General features: G+C 39.7%; 1 protein-coding gene across 1 annotated transcript in view; it reads right to left on the bottom strand.

Annotated features, from left to right (window-relative positions):
- Window positions 1-21867, bottom strand: part of ESR1 (estrogen receptor 1) — a 192547-nt gene that overhangs the window by 113729 nt on the left and 56951 nt on the right. Inside the window, exon 3 of the mRNA XM_065401317.1 lies at window positions 4658-4774. Within this exon, the coding sequence (XP_065257389.1) occupies window positions 4658-4774 (117 nt within the window). The remainder of the gene's footprint in view (window positions 1-4657; window positions 4775-21867) is intronic.

Below are 21867 nucleotides of genomic sequence, written 5' to 3'. Positions count from 1 at the left end.
CACCAGTTCACAACCTAACTACCTGCACTCAATGCAATATAGAGGACACCTGCAACCTTATTGGAGCAGGTAAACCCTATCACAGGTTTCTCATGTCTTTGTGTGGAACCCAGGCATAGAGTTGGATGAGCTAGTGACCTCTCACCTGACTGTTATGAAACTCATAAAATGTGCTGTGTCTCAGATCAACCTGACTTGAGACCTATAAAAATTAATCTAACAAATACAGGTTTTACATATCAGAATCTGGAACATGTTACCCTTGAAGAAGGAAGGCTCAAAGGCACTGCTTGTCAGAGAAATGTCTAAGTTAAAGATGTCAGTCACTGGTCTCACTGAAATCCACCTTAAAGACAGCAGTTAGGAAAGAATAGGTGCCAGTCACCAATGCTCCCTAAGGTGGTATGGTCATCTGCTCCAAATGCCTACCAACCTCTTTGTAAGAATCATTTTCAAGTTTTCTCTGCTGCTTTCAAGCACTCCTGGAAGACCTAAAACATGATGGCTGTCCTTCAGAAGTTTTCAACCATGTAACATGCTAGGTTTGGCTCAGGACAGAACATCATGGAGGTACATAACTCGTTCAATTACCTCTATGCTGTCCAAGCAACAGAATGAGAATTTAGTGACCACCAACATCTCCATCGAGTTGCTTGGGTGTAGTTTGAACTATCAGCTCTGGATCCAGGTGTTATCTTGTCAGACACTGAAACTTTCTGATGGAAATGGTCATAAATTCTGAGGAGATATAGAGCCTGGTGGTGAGGGATATTAAGAAGTTTCTACAGGATTGCATTAAAACAGGAGGTTCTCAAACTACTGTCTGTGGACCACTGGTGGTTCACATACAGTGCTTGCTTGCGGTTCATAGAGAATTGGCTGGTCACAGGGCATTGGCTCTTCCTATTTTCAGCTATTAAAGTGAGTTAAAAGACAGCTAAAATACATTAACTGGTTTTCTAATATTTTTCAATATCAGTTGCTACAGTTGCCATAGGGGTGTTATGCCATCATGGAAAGGTCCATGGGACTGCAAATGGGAAGGATGGTGGCCACAAAAAGTCTCTCTATTAAGAGATGGTCCACATTATTAAAAAGTTTGAGAACCCCTGAATTAGGAGGTGGTCAGGGACAAATTTAAATTTAAGAGTAGCAATTCCTTTTTGTCCTAAATTTAATTTAAGTTTAACTCAGAACCGATGCTAAGGCTATACTGCTGCTTAAAAATAGAAGTATATGTACATTGCTGTTGAATATATCACAGGTGAGAAAATTATTAGAATGCATACCTAAGAGGGAAGAGAATATCAAAAAGTCTTAACTCAATAGAGATGTACTGGATTATTCTGACAATGAAAGCAATGTAAATATAAATGAATGAAAATATATCAAGTGTAAGGTGTAGCACAAAATGATACAAATATCTTGTATTTGAGAAATAGTATATTATCATATAGCTGAAGATTATATGTAGGCATATATACAAGAGGGCAGAGTTAAGGTAGCAGCTGCAGCCTTAATTGTGATATTTTCTGATTGCTTAAATATATAGCCCTAACATTTCTTTACTGTATTTTTTGTTTCTTTTGTTTTGCAAGGTCTACGTTTTTCATGATGGAAATGAACTCCAGCCAGGTGCTCCAGAATATTAAGAGAGCCACAATACACACATATGCATTCCATGAATCAATTATCGAAGTTCTATTTCAGTCTGAAGCTAGAAGCCAGATGAAGGGAGTAATTGGCTGCTCTGAATCACCAGGATGATAGAAATAATGACAGAGAAAAGCTGGAACATTCTGAATAGCCTAAAATTGGAGTCCTGAGCCAAACCTCTCTCACCTGAAAAAATAAAGAATGAGCACTGGAAACCCTCCCAATAAGTCTGAACATTCAGAAGACATCACCATCACAATCCAGAAGTCTCTGCAAAATACTATTGCTAAGACTTCTATTACAAATAGGTTTAGATGAGGTTAGTAATCATTTTTAAAATAAATGTTACTTTGAAATATTTTTCATTAAAAACACAGAAACTATCTTCCTTCCATTTTAAATCAGGTGCATCTAATCTCCAGTTTTATAATTCCCTGCATTTCAAAATTAATTTCACAGTTAAACAATAGAATACCAATTTAAATGTATTAAATATTTTTGGATGTTTTTCAAATATATTGATTTCTCTTACAACACAGAATACAAAGCCTACAGTGCTCACTTTATATTTATTACAAATATTTGCACTGTAAAAATGATAAACAAAAGAAATAGTATTTTTCAATTCACCTCATACACGTACTGTAGTGCAATCTCTTTATTGTGAACGCGCAACTTACAAATGTAGATTTTTTTTGGTTACATAACTGCACTCAAAACCAATGTAAAACTTTAGAGCCTACAAGTCCACTCAGTTCTACTTCAGCCAATCGCTAAGACAAACATATTTGTTTACATTTACGGGAGATAATGTTGCCCGCTACTTATTTCCAATGTCACCTGAAAGTCAGAACAGGCATTTGCATGGCACTTTTGTAGCTGGCGTTGCAAGGTATTTACGTGCCAGATATGGTTAACATTCATATGCCCCTTCATGCTTCAGCCACCATTCCAGAGGACATGCTTCCATGCTGATGATACTCGTTAAAAATATCTGTTAATTAAATTTATGAATGAACTCCTTGGGGAATAATTGTATGTTACGTTTTACCTGCATTCTGCCATTTATTTCTTGTTACAGCAGTCTCGGATGATGACCAGCACATGTTCATTTTAAGAACACTTTCACTGCAGATTTGACAAAACATAAAGAAGGTACCAATGTGAGATTTCTAAAAATAGCTACAGCACTCGACCCAAGGTTTAAGAATCTGAAGTGCCTTCCAAAATCTGAGAGGGACGAGGTGTGGAACATGCTTTCAGAAGCCTTAAAGAGCAACACTCCAATGTGGAAACCACAGAACTTGAACCACCAAAAAAGAAAATCAACCTTTTGCTGGTAGCATCTGACTCAAATGATGAAAATGAACATGCATTGGTCCGCTCTGCTTTGGATTATTATCGAGCAGAACCCATCATCAGCATGGATGCATGTCCTCTGGAATGGTGGTTGAAGCATGAAGGGAGATATGAATCTTTAGTGCATCTGGCATGTAAATATCTCGCGATGCTGGCTACAACAGTGCCATGCGAACGCGTGTTCTCACTTTCAGGTGATATTGTAAACAAGAAGCAGGCAGCATTATCTCCTGCAAATTGTAACCAACCCTGTTTGTCTGAGGGATTGGCTGAAGTAGGACTGAGTGGACTTGTAGGCGCTAAAGTTTTACATTGTTTTATTTTTGAATGCAGGGTTCTTTTGTACCTAATTCTACATTTTTAAGTTCAACTTTCATGATAAAGAGATTGCACGACAGTACTTGTATTAGGTGACTTGAAATATACTATTTCTTTTTTTACAGTGCAAATATTTGTAATAAAAAATAATATAAAGTGAGCACTGTACACGTTGTATTCTATGTTGTTTATTTATAATTTAAATCAATATATTTGAAAATGTAGAAAACATCCAAAAATATTTAAATAAGTGGTATTCTATTATTGTTTAACAGCGCAATTAATCATGCGATTAGTCACGATTAATTTTTTTTATCTCTGCCTGTCCCCTCCCCTTGCCTTCTGTCTGTTTCTTGTAACTAAAAGGAGCAGTAATTTAAAGGAGGGAGAGAAGACATCTACTGGGGAAATGCTCAAAAAACTCACTACTAAAACATCCCAAATGCCTCTTGGAAAGAACCTTTGCTCTGAGAACAGCACAATAAAGGTTATTTGATGGCAGTGTCATCTATTTATAAAACTTTTCCTCTAAACATTAAACACCAGATATCTCTAGTACAATCAGTTTTGGGATGTGCAGCAACCAGTGTTGACATCTAAAGCTGATTCTTCTCTCACACCAGCATAACTCCAGTGTCCCAGTGTAATTACTTGTGATTTAGCTCAAAGTATCTGAGATCAGAATCAGGTCCTCAATATTTCAATACAGGAAAAGGAAATTAATTCAGGTGCATCGTGTGCTGTTGCATGGTGCTGGAATAACAGCTCTGAAGGTGGCAACCCTTTATTAATCCACAGAAGTAGTACAGTAAGAGCAGCAGTACTGCAAGTTTCTCCAAACTACCCCACCAATGTGCTTCATACCTGACCTAGATACATGGTAATTAACCGTCTGTTGCCATACAAGTCTTGGCCTACCCTCAGAAACAGTCCACAAGATGGCAATAATGATGCTGGGTTTTACGATGTGGATACCTGTTCACTGGGAACTGAACTGAGACCATCGATTTGTTTCACAGAGTGAATGGCATATTGCAGAAAGAAACAACATTTAGGATTGGATTTCACTCATGATAGCCTGGGGCCAGACAAATCCACTTGTGAGAAAACAAATGAATTATAAAATATTAGGGGTGAAATCCTACCCACACTGAAGTCAATGGCTAAATTTCCGTTGACTTCGATTCAGCCAGGATATCACCCTTGTTTTGTCATGGTTGGGGTTTTTGGCCAACAACAACAGTTGCCTCTTTGCTTAACTGTGTTGGTTGTCTAGTTAAGCAGCCATCAGTGCTAAAAAATGTGTTTGTTGCTGTGTACGTACCACCTTTCATCATTCCCACTTCATAGCACTTTCGCAGCCGGCAGGCCTGACAGCTCTTTCTCCTGTTCTTGTCGATGGTGCACTGGTTAGTAGCGGGACACATGTAGTCGTTGTGCCCTGTATAGCCAGAGGGAAAATATAAAGTAGAATTAATGAAAAATAGACAATCCCTTAACAGAGTAGTTTCCAGGGTTCCTGTAATACTTTATCTTAAATTTCTCTTTGAGTATTTTTCACGGCAGCTATAATCATAAGGAATTTGATAGCTTTCACCAAACAAGCGTGTTAGGTGTATACTTGTGCTTTATTACGGATGTGTTGGTGGTGGCGCTAGAGTGAAGACAGAATCTATACTTCCACTGTAAGTTCCATTTTTAGTATCCCATATCGAAGTAGTGTTAGAAATATGTCAACACTTATTTAATAAAAAGAATGGACACCACAATTCTAATAGTCAAAACAGAGGACTGTCATAGAGTCATAGACTTTAAGGTCAGAAGGGACCATTATGATCATTTAGTCTGTCCTCCTGCACAACGTAGGCCGCAGAATCTCACCCACCCACTCCCACAACAAACCCCTAACCTATGTCTGAGCCATTGAAATCCTCAAATCATGGTTTAAAGACTTCAAGGTGCAGAGAATCCTCCAGCAAGTGACCCATGCCCCATGCTGCAGAGGAAGGCAAAAACCCCAGGGCCTCTGCCAATCTACCGTGGAGGAAAATTCCTTCCCGACCCCAAATATGGTGATCAACTAAGCCCTGAGCATGTGGGCAAGACTCACCAGCCAGACACCCAGGAAAGAATTCTCTGTAGTAACTCAGATCCCACCCCATCACGGGCCATTGGGCATATTTACTGCTAATAGTCAAAGATCAATTAATTGCCAAAATTAGGCTATCCCATCATACCATCTCCTCCATAAACTTATCAAGCTTAGTCTTGAAGCCAGATATGTCTTTTGCCCCCACTATTCCCCTTGGAAGGCTGTTCCAGAACTTCACTCCTCTGATGGTTAGAAACCTTCATCTAATTTCAAGTCTAAACTTCCTGATGGTCAGTTTATATCCATTTGTTCTTGTGTCCATATTGGTACTGAGCTTAAATAATTCCTCCCTGATATTTATCCCTCTGATATATTTATAGAGAGGATTCATATCTCCCCTCAGCCTTCTTTTGGTTAGGCTAAACAAGCCGAGCTCTTTGAGTCCCCTTTCATAAGACAGGTTTTCCATTCCTCAGATCATCCTAGTAGCCCTTCTCTGTACCTGTTCCAGTTTGAATTCATCCTTCTTAAACATGGGAGACCAGAACTACACAGAGTATTCCAGATGAGGTCTCACCAGTGCCTTGTATAATGGTACTAACACCTCCTTATCGCTACTGGAAATACCTTGCCTAAAGCATCCCAAGACCGCATTCGCTTTTTTCACAGTGATATCACATTGGTGACTCATAGTCATCCTATGATCAACCAATACTCTGAGGTCCTTCTCCTCCTCTGTTACTTCTAACTGATGAGTCCCTAAATGCATGACCTTGCATTTTTCACTATTAAATTTCATCCTATTACTATTACTCCAGTTTACAAGGTCATCCAGATCTTCCTGTATGATATCCCGGTCCTTCTCTGTATTGGCAATACCTCCCAGCTTTGTGTCATCCACAAACTTTATTAGCACACTCACACTTTTTGTGCCGAGGTCAGTAATAAAAAGATTAAATACGACTGGTCCCAAAACCGATCCCTGAGGAACTTCACTAGTAATCTCCCTCCAGCCTGACAGTTCACCTTTCAGTATGACCCGTTGTAGTCTCCCCTTTAACCTGTTCCTTATCCACCTTTCAATTTTCATATTGATCCCCATCTTTTCCAATTTAACTAATAATTCCCCATGTGGAACCATATCAGATTCCTTAATGAAATCGAGGTAAATTAGATCTACTGTGTTTCCTTTATCTAAAAAATCTGTTACCTTCTCAAAGAAGGAGATCAGGTTGGTTTGGCATGATCTACCTTTTGTAAAACCATGTTGTATTTTGTCCCAATTACCATTGATCTCAATGTCCTTAACTACTTTCTCCTTCAAAAATTTTTCCAAGACCTTGCATACTACAGATGTCAAACTAACAGGCCTGTAGTTACCCAGATCACTTTTTTTTCCCTTTCTTAAAAATAGGAACTACGTTAGCAATTCTCCAGTCATACGATACAACCCCTGAGTTTACAGATTCATTAAAAATTCTTGCTAATGGGCTTGCAATTTCATGTGCCAGTTCCTTTAATATTCTTGGATGAAGATTATCCGGGCCCCCCGATTTAGTCCCATTAAGCTGTTTGAGTTTGGCTTCTACCTCAGATGTGGTAATATCTACCTCCATATCCTCATTCCCATTTGTCATCCTGCCATTATCCCTAAGCTCCTCATTAGCCTCATTAAAGACTGAGGCAAAGTATTTATTTAGATATTGGGCCATGCCTAGATTATCCTTAACCTCCACTCCATCCTCAGTGTTTAGCAGTCCCACTGATGGCAGGAGTCCTGTGTTCTATTTCTAGCTCTACCACTGACTTGAGATAATTTGGGCAAGTAACTTAGGGCCTCAAGTTTAGCTATCTGGAAAATAGGTGAAATATCTACCTACCTCCCACACAGGTCTGTTGGGAGGATTAGGTAACTGATTACAATACTTCACAAAAGGTCCTTGGAATGGAAAGGACCATAGAACATTTTTTAGCACCCACTACACTTTTGGGCAGTGAAAAAAGTACATGAAATCATAAAAACATAATATAGAAGTGCCAAATGTAAATCAAACAATCGACTAATTGCATTTCATATCTAGGTGGGCTTCAACTTGGGTTAAATTACAAATTTTAAAAGTGACAGTGTTTAATAGAGTATTCCAGCAATAGTGCCTTTTCACTGTGAGAGCCACTGCATTTGAAACCTGTTGATTCTTGTTGCAGACAGTTACCATATAGTCAAGTCTGCCACAATAGAGGTGATTACTTTCCATAGGCTTGTTATCTATTTCTAGTAAGAGATATTAAATTTATGCACAAGGATTTTTCTTGTCTCACATATTTAAAAAAAAACCCTACAACTTTTCAGTTACAGAGAAAGTTTGCTGAGGATGGAAAACGCTGTCCAAACAGATCTTGCCCAGTGTTCTTTATTTTTCCAACTAAACAGGACAAGGTACAGCACAGAATGAAACAATTTTACTGCAGAACTGTTTGTTCCTTATTCAGGTCAGGGATCAGTCTGAGGTAGAGTGGGGGTGGGGGCTTGACAGAGGCCTTGGTCTCATCAAACCCTCTATCCTTGATTATACATTAGAAAATACAGAATAAAAACGGCTATCAGATTACACCAAGAACATCTGCTGTTTTATGCTGCATAATTGGGATCCAATCAAAATCAGCTGCAGAACTGGTAACTTGCTAATATGCTGACAGCAGACCACACACTGCCTGAAATAAATAGGCATATTAATTATTAGAATTAATATTATTTATAAGCCCTGGCTAATAGAGTGGTGTGACTAGAACAACCTGAATCTGCAGGCTGTGCTCCAGGACTGAGCTCAAGAAATATTTCAGAGATACTACCTCAATCTAAGCAAGCCCATTTTAAATTTTCCACTTCCTTCTGGTATTATACAGTGTGTTCTATATCTGATTCAAAACATTTCACATGTAAAAAAGTCAAGCTGGAAAAAGAACAGTTCCAACCACATAAAGATGTGGTATCTATTAGAAAAAAAAGTAAAGTAACATTAAAAAAAAATCTTGTTTTATATGGTCAAGTTAAACAGCAGCAACAAAAAAAATCACTGTAGATCTTGTCCCCATCCTCAGTCTCAGTTTATAAACCAAATGTGAGAGCGCTGAAATGGAGAAAAGAGTGTAAGCATACCCACGTGAGCTGTGTGTGGTGTTGTTGCTTATCTTGACTGTTAAAGATCCTGACTTTGCTCCTATAGCAGTCAACAGGTTAAACTCACATTGAGACCAGGAGCAGGCCCTAGTGCTTCAATTCAGCAAACTACTTAATGACATACTTAACTTTAAGAAGGGAGGTGGTAGTTCCATTGAGGTCAAAGTTAACATATGCCCAAGTGTTTTGTTGAATTGGGATCTAAATGGTTAATTTTCCTATTTTGGGTGTTTTTAGAGATATCATGGGTTTACATGGCTCAAAAGTTCTTTTTAAAAGTCTGCCTTATTAATTATTATTAGTAGTAGAATATTCAGTATATTTTACAGCACCTAAAGATATTCTTGGCACTTTATAGAACAGTTTACAAAACCTGGTCCCTTCCACAAAGAGCTTGCATTCCAGTTATAGAGGTGAAACCACATGCAAAGGTAACAAACATTTGGGAGGGTGGGTTTGAGGCAGCACAATGGCAACAGCAACAAGATCAAGGTTATTCATTAGGCCAAAATGGTTCTCTCTCATGATCAGAGAATATTTCTTGTTGCACATGCTGTATGAAAGATAGTAAAACACTTCTGTGGTGAACTGTGCTTTCTCATAAGTGTCATCAAAAGTCAGGTGGCAAGTGTCTAAGTCCAGGCCCATCGCACTTCTAAAAGACTTGCATTGTACAGTCCCTATGAGGGCCTGCCTCATAGACAAAGGCCCTGACCCTACCAATGATTCCATCTGGGTGGATAGCAAGGATGCAGATAATGCAAATGGTAATAGTGGTTGTGTAACTGGACACCTCTCCACAAGAAATTTGATTGAGATCATCAGTTCATTTCACATAGGCTAGTAAACAGCCATCAGCTGGTACCACCTTTCAGTCACTGGACTTAAACTACTAGCCTATCCTATTATTATTCCGTGAGCACTCCCACAAAAAGTTTAATTTCTAATTTGATGGATGACTTTCATTTCACTTCAGTGAAGGAAAATAAGAATCTATCCCAGAAATGATGAGCTCAAAAGTATGTTTAATTTAATTAGTGTAGTCACCACACATACACAAAAACCTAACCTGAAACCAATATAGATTTCAATAAAGCAGCACAAGGTTTCAGACACTTTGTATAATTAGATGCCACCACCTTCTGTTCCATAACACACTCACATATAATTTATAGTCACTGGAATTATACGAGAGACAGTTAAACTGATTAAAGTGATAGCGGTGATTAAATATGAATTCTGCTAATTTAGGCCAAGTGTTCATTTTAAATGTTGCTATTTCAAGCATTCTTCACCCCAGTTGTATCAGAATAGTAGGTTCTAGGGCACTGCATTGGCGATACAAAGCTATTCTATGGACCCATCTTGACAGCCACATCAGCAGTATTTCATTAGTCCAGCTCAAAAGATAAAATGTGGAGTTTCTCTAAGGCAAACAACAGACTGGGGCTGAGGCTAAAGTTTTGCAAGGCAAAACCCTAGAAGCATCATCTCAGATGTTCAGAGTAAGGTTTATATTGTTGTCTTGATTAGGAATAAAGGAGAATCCTTGGAAAGGTGGTGAGATTTAGACACTAGTCCTGGGCCTGCACACACATCATGTCGAATGACGGTTGGGAACTGCCAGTTCACATCTGTCTCCAAAGTTTCTTTAGTGTCTCCCAATAAATCATCATTTTGATTTCAAGAGTTCACCGCTTCCTGACAGTCCCCACTAAATAAAAGGTCACACCTACCTCCGTGACAACTGCTCACATTGTGTCCCCAAATACACAATTTTGGTTATTGTCTGGTATGTCCATAATATGAACTGAAGGCCCCTGGACTTTGGATGAAATGCTGAATCACTGTTTTTAAATCTAAACTAAAAGCTGCTTATTGTATGTAAGATGAAGTTTTTAATATGTGGTAAAGGGCCTCCGGTATTGTATACATCCATTATTTTCTTTTCATCCAGTGAGCAATTGAGTCTCACTTTGTGGCCTTTCAGAGGAAAATACAAAGACACTGAGGAATGACTTAGAAAGAAAGAAGGACCAAAATCTAAAAAGTACAAATTTATACATGTCTTTGCTGTATAGTTTCACTCCAAGAAACAAATTGGGATATTCAGCTGCAGTGACATGAAGCCAAAAAAAATATACAAAGTCAGCATTTGAGCAATTTCAGACCAGTCACTAAGTCATAAAATAGATTTGACATCCAGACCTCCTTTATAAGGCTGAACTGAAGTTGACAGAGCTGCAACAATTTATATCAGCTGAGGATCTGCCCAGCATTCTGAGAAGAGCAAGAAAAATCATACAAATCAATCCAGTTCCTTGAAGTAAGAATGAAATTAGCCTTTGCAAGTTCATTTGAGGGTTCAAGTTAAATTTTAAGCTCTTCTCTGGACCAACCATCTTTTTGATCTGGCTCCTAGGTGGCATGGTAATACAAATACAATAGTAATAAATTCAAGTTTTCAGGGGATTCACTGCTCAGCTACACTCTTCCCCTCCAGCAAACTTTAGAGCCCCTTTCTCATCTTAGCTACCTTTGAAAAGGGGGAGCTGTTGATGAAGGAGCAAGAGAGGCTGATTGAGAAGAGGGAAGTTTCCTATCTACATAAACCTCAGCCTTACTTAGCATAGACCAGGGTATGCGAATGCAGATCAAAGTTGACCCAAAACTGATTTTGAGTACTTTGGGGCTTTCATTTGAATATTTCACACTGCTTCAATTTTGAGCTTTACAAGGGAGGAAATGCAATAGTGAAACTGATCAACTGCAGAGTAATTTGTGTGTGTCACTCTGACGGACAGAATGTCTGTTGAGTCAATGTGAAGTGATGGAAACAGCTACAAGTATGGCTGAGAGCTCTTTTTATTTAGAATATTACCAGGTTCAGTCATCACTGAATTTGCAGTATGTTACCATCCAATTTTTATGTTCTCAGCTAGTTTGACTTTACTAATTACAGCTACAGTAAGGCACCTATGTGCATCATGCCAAAAGTCCTAGTCAAGAGGTAACTCAAGCAAACATCTTAACTCTACAGCTAATTTACATGCAACAATTTAATTGATTGTAATGAGGTAGACTCAACAGATGGTGGATTGCGTGGCCCAGCAGCCACACCCATGTAACATCATGGGCTTTCAGCTACTAATGTATATTAAGTGCTGCCCCACGTGCCAGATTTTGTAGGTCACTTTCAAATTCCAGTGAAACCCTCTCCATGTTCATAAAGCCCTTTGAGTCTGAACAGTCCTATGTCTTCAATAAGATTTCATTTGAACTAACTAATGAGATTCCTCTCTGCCTTTCACCCCTCCTTCTGCCAATCCAGTTACCCAGACAAATTGAAGCAAGAGAGTTGGAGAGCACACATTGCACAAGAACTGGTGTGGACACTGAATTTGCTGTTATCCGGACTATTTCATAATCATTAAGCACAGAAGTCCGTAAAGAATGACACAAAAAGCAAAGCATTACTTTAGAAATACATCTAATTATTTTCTATTATAGCAGATCAGTGGAGAGTTTTTCCACCAGCCTCTGAGCCCAAACCTTAAATGGCATTTCATTTTTTTACTTAGAGATTATATAACAGAATGAGAAAAAGACTAAAGCATTGTTTGTGCATTAAAATTCCTCCGCACCCCAATGTGCATCTTTTCAATTGTAGACAAGGTAATAAAATAGGAAGCATGCTTTTTCCAAATGACTTTTTTTTTTAATAAGACTCCAGTCCACTTGACTGTGGCAGATCCCAATCTCTGAAGGAGTCTGGCAAGGAACTGTGACATTTTCTTTCAGTCTCTCTCTACTTGATAAATCACAATTGTTTTAAATGTCTGGCACATGATCAAACCAACAGCTGTATTAAAGAAAAAAAAAACATGATGTATCACTTGCCCCCATCTCTCTCAATGTGATCCCTCCAGAGACAATAAGTAAGTATTTTCAATGATGCTTCTTATGGCTCAGAAACAAAGTTACAGAGTTACACAGTCATGTAGGACCTGATGCAGGGCATGGCCTATTATTTCTGGAACTTTTGAATTACACTTCTGGTATCTCCATCCTCTTAAACTACCTGTGTAAGAATGGGGAAAAATACTACTATGCAAACACTTCATAGCCAACATGGGGATACAAACTAAAAATCAATTATTAAGTCCCTCTTGACCCCTCCCCCCCAAAAAAATTCAGTCAGCTACTCCCAAGCAGAAAATAAATATATCTAATTGAATTTCACATATAGCCTCTATTGTTGGATCATCATGGGGTACATGATAGTTTGGCTAAATCTTAGGTACTTATATGATCTTGATTGCTGTAGTATCGGAATACCTCACGATGTTTAAAGTACTTTTCCCAGAGAGATAGGGAAGTGTTCTATTACCCCCATTTTAGAGATGAGAAACTGAGACAGACAGGCAGGCAGGCTAAGCGACAATTGAGCGAATTTTCAGTGTAATTAACAGACATCAGTGGTCATTGCTCTTTTTAACAAAGGGAGTTCCCAGCAACGGAAGTTTGCTTAACTGAAGTTGTAGTGTAGTCACCTAATATTTTTGATAAATACTTTAATACTTTTAAAAAGAACAGGAGTACTTGTGGCACCTTAGAGACTAACAAATTTATTAGAGCATAAGCTTTCGTGGGCTACAACCCACTTCTTCGGATGCATATAGAGTGAAACATATATTGAGGAGATATATATACACACATACAGAGAGCATGAACAGGTGGGAGTTGTCTTACCAACTCTGAGAGGCCAATTAAGTAAGAGAAAAAAAACTTTTGAAGTGATAATCAAGATAGCTCAGTACAGACAGTTTGATAAGAAGCAAGTGTGAAAATACTTACAAGGGGAGATAGATTCAATGTTTGTAATGGCTCAGCCATTCCCAGTCTTTATTTAATCCTGAGTTGATTGTGTCTAGTTTGCATATCAATTCCAGCTCAGCAGTCTCTCGTTGGAGTCTGTTTTTGAAGTTTTTCTGTTTTAAGATAGCCACCCGCAGGTCTGTCATAGAATGGCCAAACAGGTTAAAGTGTTCTCCCACTGGTTTTTGAGTATTATGATTCCTGATGTCAGATTTGTGTCCATTAATTCTTTTGCGTAGAGACTGTCCGGTTTGGCCAATGTACATGGCAGAGGGGCATTGCTGGCACATGATGGCATATATCACATTGGTAGATGTGCAGGTGAACGATGGACGCCCCATCATCTCAGGCATTGGCACCCTAACATCAGGCTTGTCTGGTTATGTGGACTCTCTCCTCAGACCCTACGCTACCAGCACTCCTAGCTATCTTCGAGACACCACTGACTTCCTGAGGAAACTACAATCCATCGGTGATCTTCCAGAAAACACCATCCTGGCCACTATGGACGCAGAAGCCCTCTACACCAATATTCCACACAAAGATGGACTACAAGCTATCAGGAACAGTATCCCCGATAATGTCACAGCTAACCTGGTGGCTGAACTCTGTGACTTTGTCCTCACCCACAACTATTTCACATTTGGGAACAATATATACCTTCAAGTCAGCGGCACTGCTATGGGTACCCGCATGGCCCCACAGTATGCCAACATTTTTATGGCTGACTTAGAACAACGCTTCCTTAGCTCTCGTCCCCTAACGCCCCTACTCTACATGCGCTACATTGATGACATCTTCATCATCTGGACCCATGGAAAAGAAGCCCTTGAGGAATTCCACCATGATTTCAATAATTTCCATCCCACCATCAACCTCAGCCTAGATCAATCCACACAAGCGGTCCATTTCCTGGACACTACTGTGCTAATAAGCGATGGTCACATAAATACCTCCCTATACCGGAAACCTACTGACCGCTACACTTACCTACATGCCTCCAGCTTCCATCCAGGACACACCACACGATCCATTGTCTACAGCCAAGCTCTAAGATATAACCGCATTTGCTCCAATCCCTCAGATAGAGACAAGCACCTACAAGATCTCTATCAAGCATTCTTAAAACTACAATACCCACCTGCTGAAGTGAAAAAACAGATTGACAGAGCCAGACGAGTACCCAGAAGTCACCTCCTACAAGACAGGGCCAACAAAGAAAATAACAGAACACCACTAGCTGTCACCTTCAGCCCCCAACTAAAACCTCTCCAGCGCATCATCAGAGATCTACAACCTATCCTGAAAGATGATCCTTTACTCTCACAGATCTTGGGAGACAGACCTGTCCTCACTTACAGACAACCCCCCAACCTAAAGCAAATACTCACCAGCAACCACACATCACTGAACAAAAACACTGACCCAGGAACCTATCCTTGTAACAAAGCCCGATGCCAACTCTGTCCACATATCTATTCAAGTGACATCATCATAGGGCCTAATCACATCAGCCATACCATCAGGGGCTCGTTCACCTGCACATCTACCAATGTGATATATGCCATCATGTGCCAGCAATGCCCCTCTGCCATGTACATTGGCCAAACCGGACAGTCTCTACGCAAAAGAATTAATGGACACAAATCTGACATCAGGAATCATAATACTCAAAAACCAGTGGGAGAACACTTTAACCTGTCTGGCCATTCTATGACAGACCTGCGGGTGGCTATCTTAAAACAGAAAAACTTCAAAAACAGACTCCAACGAGAGACTGCTGAGCTGGAATTGATATGCAAACTAGACACAATCAACTCAGGATTAAATAAAGACTGGGAATGGCTGAGCCATTACAAACATTGAATCTATCTCCCCTTGTAAGTATTTTCACACTTGCTTCTTATCAAACTGTCTGTACTGAGCTATCTTGATTATCACTTCAAAAGTTTTTTTTCTCTTACTTAATTGGCCTCTCAGAGTTGGTAAGACAACTCCCACCTGTTCATGCTCTCTGTATGTGTGTATATATATCTCCTCAATATATGTTTCACTCTATATGCATCCGAAGAAGTGGGTTGTAGCCCACGAAAGCTTATGCTCTAATAAATCTGTTAGTCTCTAAGGTGCCACAAGTACTCCTGTTCTTTTTGCGGATACAGACTAACACGGCTGCTACTCTGAAACCTTTAATACTTTTGAAAATCACTACTTTAATAGAAAGCCCATTCTGCTTATTCAGCACTTTCTCTGTAAAATAAAACCTGCTGCAATTATTCTTATACCTATTAATCTACACCAATACCCCCTATGTCTACTTTATCCAATTAAACTAAAATAAAGCAAAGATTTTAAAATCCAAAGGGATCATTAAGATACCTAGCGGGACCTCCAGTATAACACAGGCCATAGAATTTCACCCATTAATTCCTCCAGTAGAGGAAATTATTCTTCCCTAATATGTAACTGAACACCCTTGAGCCCAATAATTTGTAGCTGAGTTACAGCAAATCTTTTAGAAAGATGTACAGTCTTGATTCAAATCAAAGTAATAATGAATTGCCAATTCTGTTGGTACATTGTTTCAATGGTTAATTACCATGTAAACTTAACAAGTTTAATTTTTTAACAACCCTTAGCTAATTTAAATATTTCAATTAATATTTCAATCAAGTGGTGTTAGTCTTCTCTGAAAGCTAAGTGTCACCAATTTCACAAAGGTCTTTTCACAGGTGAATCCCTTCCGTACATTTATCATTTTAGCGATCCTATGATGCTCTCTCTCCAATTTGACTAAAATAACTTTTTTCAAAAAATACAATCAAAACTGGACATTTGGATCAAATTCTGCTTTCGGGTATTCTGACTGCAGTGGAGATTTCACTGATGTAGCTGACTGTACAGTCTAAATCAATACTCCAATGTGCTATAAAGGTGTTTCTTTTCAGATACAATTTCAGGTCTAATATGCAAAGAACTTTGAGCCTGTTTCTCCACTCACCCAGGTGTAAATCAAAAGTAACTCCACTGAGGCGGATAGAGTTGCTCTGAAGTAAAACTGGTTTGATAAGAGAGTTAAGCCCTTTTCTGCTAGACAATATATCAGAATATATATATTCTTGTAATGAGGACTTTCAGCTTTTATTTTTCTAGTGAATATTTGTGCTGGTGAGATAGACAGCACTGAGTATAACATGAGCTAGCATTGGGTACATTTAATACAACCTGCTATACCAGTCAGTGCTGGTGATTCAGCAGCCACTTCAAAATGCTTTCCTGTGTGCACTATTAAGATTGACAAGCCATTGTGGTAATACTGGTATTTGTTCTGAACAGAGTATCCTAGCTCCCTCACTGAAAAAAAAGCCAGCTACATGCTTAAGAATCCAAATGATCGGATCAACACATCATAAAAAATAGTGGTGGTGATCTTTTGAAATTCATAAATGGTCTTATGGCTGGATTTTCAACAGAGGACAAGGAAGCTAGGCACCCAACTCCCATAAGAAGTCACTGGGAGTTGGACACAACTCCCTGATGCTGTATGGAAAATCCCACCCTTAAATCTTAAAGAATGATTATGGTCTATCGCTTAGAGCTGGGGTCTGAAAGTCAAGAGTTCTGATTCAATTACTGGCTCTGTCACGGACTGTTTGATCTCTGATAAATCACTTAGCACCCTCAGTCTCAGTTTATCCTCGCAACATGTAATAATTTACAAAAATGAACTAATCCTGACAACTCCTGAAAGCTCTCAGAAATCCTCATATTTACATGGCTAATATGAAGAGATTCATTGCATTTATTTAATGGATTTAAATGCATGGTCTTCTCAGCCTGGAATCAAGTCTGAAGTGCAGTGTGCAGTCTGGAGTGTGAAATAACATGTGAGGTCATTTGCGGTGTCTTTCCAACTAAACAACCAAATATACCTTGAAGGAGGAAACAGGAAATATTAGAGACTTTAATTTTCAATTCCTGGTTAGCAAGGTCTAGGAATTCTGCCTAAGACATGCGCACAGCTTTGGCATAGTAAACAGAAGAACCTCTCATCACTCAATACCAATCTATGTGATCAGATAATAAGTAGCATTCTCCTCATGTTAGTGAAATATGTTGTCCAAGTGAATACAAATTTTAAAACAAATTAGAGATGCACTAGCATTGGCTGCTCTTCCAAAAGTTCCCATGCAAAGCTATGCTTCTGTGGAGCAGAGAAAGGAAACTCTTATCACTAAAACAGGACTGAGAATCTCCTGAATTTTACTCCAGGCTCTGTCAACTGACATAACTCTTCTGTGCCTAGCTTATCCATCCATAACATGGGCATAGCACCAGTTATGGTTCCTACATCACTAATGTAAGTGAGGCTTACTTCATTAATGCTTGTAAAATGAAGTCAGATACTCAGATGGAAGGCACTATAGAAATGTAAAGTATTGTTATTGTGTACATTACACTGTCCTCTGCTGAGTACTCTAAATATTTAAGATTGGAGACATTTTGATGTTTTTAAGTCAGTCATTGCCTATAGTGACATTATCCTCCTGAAGCCTTCACAACATTTATGTCACTTGTAGCCTGCTGGTTATTTCTGACCTGCCATTCCTTTCTTACCAAATTCAGTTCTCTACCTGTGATTGGCTAGACACAACGCTGCCCTGTGCTGGAGTTGAATGAGATTAGAATTACAGACAGGAAGAAAAATTACCATAACCCAATTAATATTCTATTTGCAGTTCACCTGATTTAAATAGGAAATCAAATCAAAGCCATTCTTAAATTAATAATGCAAAGAAGAGACTACACTGCAGACTGAAGAAATCAATATGACCTGGTAAGAGTTTCTTTCTAACAATTCACTTCTTTGTTTGCATTCTTTTCATTACATGTGAACTGATGTTTTTCAATGTCTCTATGCATCATTGTTAGTCATGTTAACTATAACACTGATAAAAGTTTTCATTGTACTATTATTTCCAACATCCAAGTGTTTAACTCAGAAGAGGGTTCAGAATAATAAATTAGCTTCTTAAGTAATAATAACTTAGCACAGAGATTGTATCGACATTAGAGGAAATTAATGCACATGTAACAAATTTTAATACTGAAGGGTATGGAGGGACCTATTTTACTTTATCTAATGCTATATGCTATCACCAGAAAAGGCTCATTTCAATCTCTTTTCAGAATGAAAACTTTCACCACTGTAAAAATGTGAGGAGGAGTAATGAGGATATCAAGATTCTTGTTTTGACAATTAGAAAACAATAAGAAACTTAGAAAACTGACTAGAAAGGAATGGGTAGAGACACTGGTGACTGGAAGAGGTGTTTGGTTAGTGGATATAATCAGTTATCATTAGATATTGGAAAGAAGGAAGCAGGTGATACGAGCTATTGTAGGGCTTGGTTTGCTACAATATAGAAACTTATGGAAGGTGGATGGGTGCTTTAAAATGTGGCTCTATTTAAAGTTGACTAGCTCACCTTACTTTTCAGTCTTTAACATTGTTGGATTCATTAGGTTTCCTCATTCTAACTGCAGCATGAAAGATGATCAGTAGTGTAAGTGGGTGATCTAGGGCTTAGTAACTAGGGCTAGGTCTACATTGGGGGGGGGATCGATTTAAGATACGCAAATTCAGCTATGTGAACAGCGTAGCTGTATTCGACGTATCCTATTCGACTTACCCCACTGTGAGGACGGCGGCAAATCGACCCCCGCGGCTCCCCCGTCGACAGCGCTTACTCCTCCTGACGAGGTGGGAGTACGCGTGTCGATTCGGGGATCGATTTATCCGTCTAGATGAGACGTGATAAATCGATCCCCGAGAGATCGATTTCTACCCACCGATCCGGGCGGGTAGTGTAGACTAGCCCTAGCAAACAGAAATGTATGGATTTATCTAAGATGCCTTAAGAAGTGGTAGAAATCAAGCGACTGCATGAGCTAATGAAAGAGATGGCTCTATTAAAGTAAAATGTATACTTTGTGGCAAGATAGAAAGGATTTGTATTCAAAAGTGCAGCAAATCAGTTTCTTTGGATTTCTCAAGATCAAATGTATCACTAAATGAAACACTGTACACTGAAGTGAAAGGATAGAACAGGGATGAATGTAACAATCCTGTGAGTGAGGCATTTCATAGTTATCATAATTGAAACATTGGCACAATGGCTTAATTTATGTCCCTGCTTCAGGCCTTTCAGCAGCATCTTCATTCAGAAGAAATCTTCGTTTTTGAAATCACCACTTACCCCCAAAACCAGCAAATGACTTGAACTTGATAAGAAAGTTGTAACCTTAAAATTCCATCAAAGTAGCACAAAATACTAAATCAAGGAAGCGAAGCACTCCAACGTATACGTAATTTAAATATTCAGGTCCACTGGTAGATGCTGCAAGTGAGGAATCAGAGGAAATTTTAAAGGAAAAAAAAACCCCAACACTATTGATATTTCAGCACAATGAAACTGAGAAACTGAACTGAGAAATGAACTGATAATGGATACAAGCATCCATCCATACTGGGAGAAAACACATTCCTACATAAAACTATTGATTCTATTTCATAAAATAGAATTGCAGAATATTGTGTTTGAGTTGCTGATGATGCAATCCAAGAATTCAGAGAAAAACATGAGAAGGCATTTGCCATTTGGGCAGACAAAGGATATAAAAATGAAAAGTGAAAGAACTTCTCAAGTGCAAACATCCTAAGATTTTTACATACGCATGTTGAACATACTGTTTAAACCTTATTGAGAAAGTAGTAACATATACAGTTGCAAAACATGTTGCGGAAGTTCATAAATTCTTCTATAACCAGGGCCGGCTCCAGGCACCAGCCCACCAAGCATGTGCTTGGGGCGGCGCCTGGAGGGGGGCGGCGCGGCGGGGCGCTCCGGCCCGAGAGCGGGGCCGCGACTGGGCTCGCCGCCCTCCCCGTGGCGCTCCGGCCGCCGGGGAGAGCAGAGCCGCAGCGGGCTCGCCACCCTCCCGCGGCGCTCCGGCTGGTCGGGGAGAGCGGGGCCCCGGCCGGGCTCTCCACCCTCCTCCCGGCGCTCCGGCCGGTCGGGGAGAGCGGAGCCACGGCGGGCTCGCCGCCCTCCCCCCAGCGCTCCGGCCGGTCGGGGATTGCGGGCCCGTGGCCGGGCTCGGCGCCCTCCCCTGCCGCAATGGGGGAGGCGGGGGGGGGGGGGGGCGGCCGGTGGCTTTTTTGCCTAGGGCGGCAAAAAAGCCAGAGACAGCCCTGTCTATAACTACCATCAGCCTCAAAGTTGTTTGACTGAAAGAGAATTGATGCCCTTGAATCCCAATGGCATCTGTGTCTCTGCATTGAGATCAACTACCCTAAAAATACTCACGTTTTCACTGAGCATAAGGAGGGTTTGATCAAAACATAATTAAAACAAGGGACTCCACAGAGAAACACTAAGTTTGCAAAAGCTACTGAAAGATGTTTCAGAAGGATTTGGAAGATTATAGAATAATGGCACTATCACAGTTACCAGGCTAATTGCACCTTTGAGTGCACCCCCTCTTGGTCACAAGTTTCTAGCTATCATCACTTGTCTCAGGATGGAATCATACAACTCTCAGGCTAGTTCTGGCTGCAGTCCTCTAGTACTAACTTCAGTTACCTCAGCAGGTCTGACTTAGGCTCAGGCCCTACTGTTATGTTCCCTCTGGGGGAAATGACCATGGTAATCAGTGACCAAACAGCTTCCTTAAAGCAAAAGTATCATTTAAAATAAAAGCATTTCAGAAAAACAACATATCTGAACAAAACAGACTGTGCACATCTCTAGCTTTTCCTATGGTTTATCATTCCATGGATCCAGCAAGGACCATTTTCTTTAGACTCTGTCAATCTCTCTCTCTCTCTCTCTCTCTCTCTCTCACACACACACACACACACACACACACACACACACACACACGCTCCTGGCAACTCACCCTCCTTTGTAGGAATAAAGACATTAACTGTTCAGGACCCACCACATGGACCATACACATCACCCCAACATCATGAATTTATCAAGACTACCTCTAACCAGAGCTGAATTACCTGTACTCTCAAGGGACCAAATTTCTGCCCCTCCACAGAACCTAATACCATACCAACACGTGGAGAACTAAAACATTATTTTGCCAACTTCACCTCAAAGAATTCTTTCACAACAATGACACCACCACCCACAACTACCACACCCACACCAACAGTCATAAGAAAAAAGAATCATCTAACTGGATACCCCACAGCAGGTGAGACCACACTCTTTATCATTACATTGATTGCTTCACAAAAAACAAAAACAAAAAATTGACTTAGATCTTTAAACATCACGTCCACCACAACCTCTCCACTGCTGAGAGGACA

The sequence above is a fragment of the Emys orbicularis genome, chromosome 3 (assembly GCF_028017835.1).
Source record: "Emys orbicularis isolate rEmyOrb1 chromosome 3, rEmyOrb1.hap1, whole genome shotgun sequence".
NCBI classification, from domain to species: domain Eukaryota; kingdom Metazoa; phylum Chordata; order Testudines; family Emydidae; genus Emys; species Emys orbicularis.
This window is presented reverse-complemented; position numbering and strand designations above follow the sequence as displayed.